General features: G+C 35.5%; 1 protein-coding gene across 2 annotated transcripts in view; it reads right to left on the bottom strand.

Moving 5' to 3' along the window:
• NEGR1 (neuronal growth regulator 1) overlaps positions 1-9,156 on the bottom strand; it is a 1,417,016-nt gene that overhangs the window by 910,058 nt on the left and 497,802 nt on the right. For both annotated transcript variants that reach the window (XM_006896776.1, XM_006896777.1), the window contains one exon: positions 4,133-4,365. In XM_006896776.1, coding sequence (XP_006896838.1) covers positions 4,133-4,365 — 233 coding nt within the window. The remainder of the gene's footprint in view (positions 1-4,132; positions 4,366-9,156) is intronic.

Genomic DNA, 9,156 nt, shown 5'->3' with positions numbered 1-9,156 from the left:
GATGGCACATAACAACAACAACAATCCTAAATAAGGTAGTACATTTTAAGTAGATTGCTCATCTTATTTCTGTGAAATGTATGGTAGATTTGAACGACCAGATACTCTGCAGCCTTCTGATTACCAGCACAATAATAAGGACAAAAATAAAACATGAGAATAGGAGTCAATATTGGCCTTCACCTCAGTCACCATGGCATTCAAGCAAAGGCCATTTTACCTTCTACACACTCAGCAGAACCTTCCAACTAATACCAATTTCTCTTTGGTGGGATCAAAATAGCTGACCTATTTGTTAGTAATTTGATATATCACACGCTAAATTAATGAATCTCCATTATTGTGCTGCCAAAGTAGCTAAGGAGTTAAGTGACAGAGACCTTAAAGACAGTCTGAACTTATTGTTGTTGTTAGGTGTCATTAACTTGAATGCAAATCATAGTGACCCTATGAACAAAAGATATGCACCCTGTTCTCTCCTGTGCCATCCTAACACTTCCCAACATTCAAGTGCCCATTGCAACAATCACCACATTAATTCACCTGGTTGAGTGTCTTCCTCTCTTTCACTGACCTTCCATCATTCCTAGCATTATGTCCTTCTCCAAGGAATAGCCTCTCCTAGCAACATGCCCAAAGTATGTGAGGTGAAGCATCATAATTCTAGCCTCAAAGAACAGTCTTGCTTCACTCTCTCCAAGACATATTTGCTTGTTCCTTTGGCTGTCCATGGGATGTTCAGTGTTCTTCTCCACCACAGCTCAAAGCATCAATTCTTTTCCACTTTCCTTTATTCACTGTCCTGCTCTCAAGTGCCTAGCAAGTGATCAGAAAAACTATGGCCTGAATCAGATGCATCTTAGTCTTCAAGCTGACATCAATATTCCTCAGTAATTTGGAGAGGTCCCTAACTGCAGATTTTCCCAGTTCTTACTCTTATTCTAGAATCTGATGTTATTCTTCCTCAATCAGTTGAGAACTAGAATTCAAATAAACTTGATAATTGCTTACTACTTACTAAGTAGAGTTAGAAACAAAGTTTTTCCACTTCTGTGCCAGTATTTTTTTATATTCATTGATATTAACAGCTTTAGGAAATAAATTAATACCAAACAACACCCCAAGCATGGTGTCTGGACTGGCAAGATATCCTTTTTATTATTCCCTCTCTAAAATGATTTCTTTAAAAGTAGCTCTCAAGTGTAAAAGTTGCAACAATTAAAGATGAGCTTTTTCTGATTTTTGTTGTTTTTTAACCAGCCAAGTTTTGTTAACCACCAGAGATTAATACAGCCTTACTTCATTTGCTGGGTTTTAAGCACACACTTCAAAAATGCCACAATATACCTGTGCTACAGACAACCTAACATATTTAAGATAGAGAGATGCACACATTAGTGTATTTTCTTCATTCGAGAAAAATGTAGCATGAGGTTGACTTTTCATGACATTTATTTAATATTTTGAAATGACTGACAAGACTGTTCATGTATGCCCTGAACTTTACTAATGTAACTGGAAAACTGCTATATGTCAATCAAATTCTAATAGGTAATTATATTAATAAATATTGCAAAAAAATTATAAGCTTTTAACTTTACTAAGCCACAACCTCTGAAAACACCAACATGGATTTTCTTTTTTAGATGAGACTAGAATATTAGATTGACAAAATGTTCCAAAAATGTACACTTAACTGCAAGAAAGTTCACCATCATTAATGTTCAGTAAAATTAATATCATGTCAGGCCTCTAGCATATTATCAAGTTTAAATAGCCTTAAGGTTTCTATCTAGCGATCTATGTTTCTCTGTATATCACTCCCTAAACTCTACCTCGATATCTGTACCCAACATACAAAAACAGAGAATATAACAATAGATCCCATTATGCAAGGAATGGCAAATTGAAGAGGCATAGTGTTGGATTCAAAGTCAAAAAGAACAGCAAACACACTCTCTTCAGTTCTTCAATTCTCGATCGTTTTTATGTTAGCACAACCTAAACTCAAGGTAGTACAAAGCTCATGATTAGGGAAAGGCAGAGAAAGATAGGGAGCTATATGTATACATATGTATATATCCTGCATTACCTTTTCTGGGACAGATTTGTTTGCTTTAGCTTTCTATGAATAAAGTCTATAACTAAAGGCATCCATTTTTCTTCTATATTCCTTATTCACTTGCCTGAATTTTGTATTTTATGAGGCAATTGAAAATACTATGGTTATAGTGGGATACAATTTAACCATAAAAATGCTATGTTTGTTTTTGATACTTTAAAGAGGTATTTTACAGAACACTTGCCAAATAATTTATGTAACTTAACTTTTTCAATTCATTGCTCAATTAAGAAAGTTAACCTTTATCATGAAGTGAAAGCATTTATAAGTACATGATGCCATGTTTGCACTCATGTTCGCATATTGACCTTTATATAAGAAAAAGTTCAAGAAATAAATTTTTATTTCTTTCATACATTAGTAGTATTATCAAGGAAAAGTTATGAACGTAAATAAATACTTGATTTATCGGAAGGTAAATTTAATAACAGCAAACTAATTTGTTCTTTCAGCATTTCTGTTAGGCAATAAATGCATATATTGGCACAATATTATCATATATTTTTTTCATTAATGTCTCTTAAAAATATATCTATAGAGGAAATATTTTCATAGCCAACCTACGCTTGTTCTTGTAAGAATAAAATTGACTATGAGTTCATTCCATTTACAGTGACCTCGCAGGTCAGAACAGAACAGTTCTCTAGGGGTTTCTAGGCTTAAAACCTGATAAAAACAGACAACCTGTTCTTTTTCCCCACAGAGCAGTTGGTGGGTACAAACCACCAACCGCTGGGTTAGCATGCCACTATTTTGAAAGACATAGATGTAGTTTATTCTCTTAGAAATATCATTTTCCATTTTTTCATTAAAAAGTTGCTTATATTTTGGATGCATAAGGCCTTCCATCTTAGTATGCAAGGTAGATGAAATAAGCGAATTATTTTGTCAGTATTTCTAGATCATAGATTAAACAATATAATCTGTTACCTACTGAAATTAAATTGTATAATAATTACTGTACACACCATCTTTTTCAAGTACTGGACACTTAAATAAAATTCTGGTTGCATGGAGTATTACATGTTGCACTGTTAACTGAAAAGGCAGCAGTTTCAATTCACCAGCTGCTCCGTGGAAGAAAATGGTTACTCTTCCCTCGTAAAGATTTAGAAACTCAGTGAAGGAGCACTATTAGTAGGTCTTGACTAAATATCAGTGAGTTATATTTAAATAAAGCTGGAGAAGAATAGTGAACATACCGTGGACTACCGTGAGGACAATCAGGTCTGTCGTAGAGACGGTGAAACCATACTTAGCCTTGGAGGCAAAGATTTTGAAACTCTGTCTCACACACTTTAGATATGTTGCCAGGAGGGATTGGTGTTGGAGAAGGCCATCATACTTGGAAAAGTAAAGGATTGGTGCAGGAGTGGACACCCTGGATAAGATGGATTGACACTGTGACTACGGTAATGGGGTCAGATGTGTCAGAAATGGTAATGCTGGTAGAGGATAGAGCAATATTCAGAACCATTGTTAATAGGGTTGCTATGAGTTGTAGCATGACTCAAACAACAACAAAAGGCTGCCACTTTTCATTGTGACATGAATCAAAGTAAATGGATGTGGGATTGAGAGAGTGATGGATGTCCACAGGATTATTTTAAAGAGCTAATTTCCATACACCAACAAGTTTATATGTATATACAAGTTTATATGTATATGTATATATATATATATATATTTGTGTATCTATCTCTATCATCTATATCTATTTACTAAATGGATAGCCAAAGTTTTATTTCAATGTATTCATCATAGGTTCTCAAAGATTTATGAAATTGAATTAAAAGGAAGATACAAAGTGAATCACTCATGAAAAGAGTAATGTATGACATCTTTACCTATAATTGTCATTACATTTAATGGAATATAGAAACATAAATCCTCCATGACAGCAACAACATATTTTTCAACATTCTTACTTGCATAAGTCATTTTTATATCTAAATATTGTTCATTTCTCAGCATAGGCCTTTACAAACCAGTAGTTATGGAAATGCATACCTTGCACAGTTAAATGCACCTGCATTGTTCTTGGTGTATGTTGAGTCTGAACAGAACACGTGTATGGGCCATCATCTGTCACATCTACATTCTGTATCTGGAGGCTGTAGTCCCTCTTATTCAATGTTGAGATTGACACTCGAGGATCCACTGACCACTTATCACCTCCCGCAAAAATAATACTTGATCGGTTCAGCCAGGCACCCTTTGAAGCTCCATCTTCCAAATAACACCTACAAATTACCACAGAAAGAATATTATTTATTAAAATGAAAATGGAGACAACATTATCTTTGTTCTTAGACCACTGAATAATAGGACAGCATGAAATGCAAACATCAGTTGTAAAGACAGGAGACATGAACATATTGAAATATCTTTCTTTTTTTTTTCCAATGCAAATGTGAAAAGGCACCTACATAGTAGTAGTTGTTGATGGTGGTGGTGCTGGTGGTGGTGATGGGGTGTATGTGTGTGCATGTGTATGTATGTCAGCATGACATTCAAAGGTACTTGAAACCTTTCATTTTCTCCAAGCAATAAATAAATGTGAATAAAATTACCTCAAATAATACTTTGCAATATTCATTTAAAATTTTAAGTAGAAAACATCTGAGTTATGGTTTAAAGCAGTCAGATTCTGAATACAAAGTATGAGATTTAGAAAATAAAAAATAATGCACAAATAGGTTTTTTGAGTTGTTGGTTGTTTTTTTTTTTTTCATTATCTACATTTTCAGAGTGGCAACCCTGTGCACTAAAATTATAACATTTTTTTGATAACATTGTTGTCACGATTACATGCAGCAAATCTAATATAGTTATTATATAATAAAAGAACAAAATAATAACATTTTAAGAAGTTATCAATATGTTTTCTATCAACAACCCGATAAGTGAATTTCCCAGGAACATTAATTTCCTCAACAAAAATGTATCTACTATTAAAAGATCTACTATTTATACTTTAAAATATATTATTTGGTCTTTCTAAAAAATGCAGTTTAGTATCGAACACAAAATAATTACTCAAAACCAAACTAGTTATTACTGTATGGAAAATGAAATTTTTTGTTAAGACAATTAGCACAATATAATTTTATTAACATAAGAGAGAAAGAATATCCGTTTGGCCCAGATATGATTCCGATTTTGTGTGGTGGGAATGAACACGTAATGGTCAAGAGATAAGTGATGAGATAAAACATGATATTCTAGACTGTATGCCATGCAGGACAAAAGTGAGAGGGGGTCAAGCTTATCAAGAATATAGAAATAAGCATGGCATAAAAGAGAAGTTTAGGAAGACTGGGAGAAAAACATTAGAATAGCCAAGAAGAGTCAGATGATGATTACAAACATGCTGACAATTTTATGGCCAAATTTAAAGTCATTTCTTTAAAGTTAAATTCCATAAAAAGATTTTTAAATACAGCTCTGTCTAATAGGTGTCAGACAAGTCAAGACATATGTGGTCAGGTGGCAGTGATTTTGCTGAAAGTTGAAATTCTATGTTTCATCTTGAAAATGTTCTCTTACAAATTAAAGACTGGTTCTCGTAAATGAGTACAAAGCACAGCTACAGAATGAAAATACACATACATCGAAATAGTTTGACAGCATTTCTACAGAATACCTTGGGGGATTTAACACAGTATTTGAGATTGCTGCAAAATTGCTAGCTGAATGTAACCGGGTAGGCAGCTGCCAACTGTATGAAACTAATCAGTGGGTAAAAAAACAGGGTACAAGGTATATGACAAAATCTAATTTGCAGTCAGCTTCACCATCTGCAGATTCCAAACCAGTAAATGTCTTAAAAGTTATTGTTAATTGAAATATACATTATATATTAGATGAAGAAAGTAAAGCTTTCTTTAATAAAATTAAAAAATTATAGTATATTGACATTCCTACTGACATGTCCAAAGATGATGGAGAGGACTTATTTCCCATTTCATCAGAGCATGTTGCTGCTGGCACAGGAGAGGACTTTTAAGTAACTCTGACTAACCTGATACATTCACACAGCAGGTGTCCCTCAGTATCTAGATTCATCAAATCTTTATTGTCTGACCTCAGCAGGACTGGCCTTCCTGTTATTCTCCCTGCTGCTCACAACCACCTCACTGAGTATAAATGGCTATACTCAACTCATTAGTAGAAAAGAAATGGAGATGTTTAGGTTAACTGGCTTGCCCAAGTTACATGTTTACCTGGTGGTAAACTTGAATTCATACCCAAATCTTCTGTTTCCACTTTCAATACCCTTTCCCCTGAAACAGAGATCAAAGGCTTTTGAAACAAGATTCTGAAATAAGATGATTAGAATGTTGCAGAAATTACTGCAAATAATTTTTTATTTACTAAATGTGCCTGATTGCTTAACCTGTCCTATTCTAAAGGAAGCAGAAAATTAATTATTAAAGGTTATTTTACCATGAAAGTTTTATTTCAAATACTCTGATAGGTATTTTCTTTTCCCTTGAGATAGCAGGTCTGAATGCATGGGAAAGTCTGATGACAAATGAAGAAAGTTGAAAAATGTATGTTTTGTGTTGTGATTTTGGGGAGGGGGGGAAGCTGAAAATGCCATGCCAGGGAGGTCCCTGGCACATGCTCAAAGAGGGAAGGTCAGTGAAAAATACGCAAACCTCAAGTGGATGGGTAGCCACAGTGGCCACAGCGATTGTTGTTGTGTACCATAGAGTCAGAACTGACCCACAGCTGACCTTTTGGGGGATTTTTCATAGGCAGTAAATCACACAGGAGGAGATTGCCCATCATTCTCCTGCAAAAACAACTACAGCCAAAAGAATAAACAAATGTGTTTTGGAAGGGGGGTAGCCAGACTACTCCTTATAAGCGAAGATGGTGGGATTTCATCTCATGTATTTTGGAGATGTTACCAAAAGGTGCTATTGGGGAGAAAGACATCATAATTAATAAAGTAGATCAGTAATAAGAAGTGGATCCACAAAGTTGTACTGGTACCATGGATGCAACAATGGGTAAATGGTGGTACTAGTTGTGAAGAGGGTGCAGAATCAGACAATATTTTCTTTTATTGTACATAAAGTGGCATGTATCAAAACTCATCAATACCTAAGAACAACTGTAGCTTTACCTTTATTCTAGTATTGCCAGGAAGACCACACAGACTATTCTTCAGACACTAGCAGATAGACCATGTTATAACTCCTCATCTTAACAAAATCACTGCTTTTCTGTTCTGGTGAATCAGAGGACTTAATTTCTTTAGTGTGGGTGTTGTATACTGTCATGTCAACTATGAGTCATGCAACCATATGCACAGTAGCTCTGAACCCTGCTCTATCCTAAACCAATCTCACTGTCTCATACACACATACTCTCATTACCCCAGTTACTGTGTCAAACCATCTCATCTGAGGTCTTCCTTTCCTGCACTGTCCCTCCACCCTTGCAAGCATGATCCTCCTGGGAACATGCCCAAAGTATGTGAGAAAGAGCCTCAGAAGCTTTGCCTCCAAGGAGAGGATTTCACCTCCTTTAGTTCAGAACTGTTTCTAATCTTGGCAGTCCATGGCATGTTCAATACCCTTTTCCACATCACAACTCAAAGGCATCAATTCTTGTTCTGTCATCTTTGGTCATTGTCCAACTTTTTAATGCATAGTAATTATGAAGGCCATGGCCTGGATCATGTATACCTTAGTTTCTAGACTTAAAATCTTATGCACAATAAAATCTTATTTAGTGTTAAAAAATAAATAAATTGCTTCTCTTTTTTAATTGTCTACTAGTTTATTATAGACAAAGATTCTCACCACTGGACCAATTGGCAGCATCAGGATGGATGGTGAAGAGATTGAGATGGTACACAGCTTTAGTTTGCTTGGCTCCATAGTCAACTGTCTTGGCACCAGCAGCCAGGAAATTAAAAGGTGCGTTGCCATGGGAAAGACTGCTGTTAGGGACCTCTCCAAAGTGCTGAAGAGCAATGGTATATTAGACACTCAAGAGGAAATGTAGAGTAGACTCATTCATAGGTAAGGAAGGAGGCTCAGAATAAATATTTTGAGAATCATCAACATACATAAAGGGTTTAAACCCATAGAATTAAGTGAGATTACTTTGGGGGTTAGGGTAGATAAGACAGGGGATAAGCACTAACTCTGGGATCTCTAGGTTTAAGAGTGCATGAACAAGAGGAAACCAAGACATTCCCATTTCAGTCTGTAGGGAGTTACACAGTAAACCCAAAGGCTGAGCTCACCAGAAATTCTTGGGGAGAAAGAAGTCCAGTTTCCTTTGCCATCATTTACAGCCTTAAAAGCCTACTGAAGGGTCACCTGTGAGTCACTTCCAATTTCATAGGAAGGAGTTTGAATTAAAAAGCAAAGTGGAGGGAGTATATGAAAGAGGAGAGTACCTATGTCCAGGGTTGCTGCAAAAGCAGGTAGACAGAGAATGGGAAACTGATCATTGGACAATTGCAAGAAAGGGGAGTTAATTGAAGTTACCATCATTTATAAGCTGAAACTAGCATGGCAGAGGGAATATTTGTTTCATTCTTTCTATTTAAAGTCTAACCCTAAATTTCCATGTCTTCTTCTCAGAAATGTATTTGCTGATAGTTTCTGTCCCTCTGCAATCATTTCCATAAGAAAAGAGAGAAAGCAGTAACTGAAACCTTTAATTAAAATTCACATGTTGGACAGGGAACCTGGGCGTTGTCAGCAAGAACCTTGTGCATATAATCAAGATGTGATTAAATCCATTGTGATAGTGATTCATAGTTGATATTTTTTTTTGAGGCCTTCACTGCTTTTATTCAATGAGGTTTACATAGTTGATATTTAAGACAGGCTCAGCTTCTAAAGCTTGTATGTGAACCCTGGATATTTTAGGATGGCAAAACCCAGAATTCACTTTAATGGCATCTCCCTGTATTCAATAAAGCATTCAGACTTCTCTGATTCTGAACATTTAGTAGTTTAAGTGAAAACGGATCACACCTTCAAGTTATTTTAACTTTCCAG

This window comes from Elephantulus edwardii, unplaced genomic scaffold (assembly GCF_000299155.1).
Source record: "Elephantulus edwardii isolate Elephantulus edwardi_28Jun2011 unplaced genomic scaffold, EleEdw1.0 scaffold00190, whole genome shotgun sequence".
Taxonomy (NCBI): domain Eukaryota; kingdom Metazoa; phylum Chordata; class Mammalia; order Macroscelidea; family Macroscelididae; genus Elephantulus; species Elephantulus edwardii.
This window is presented reverse-complemented; position numbering and strand designations above follow the sequence as displayed.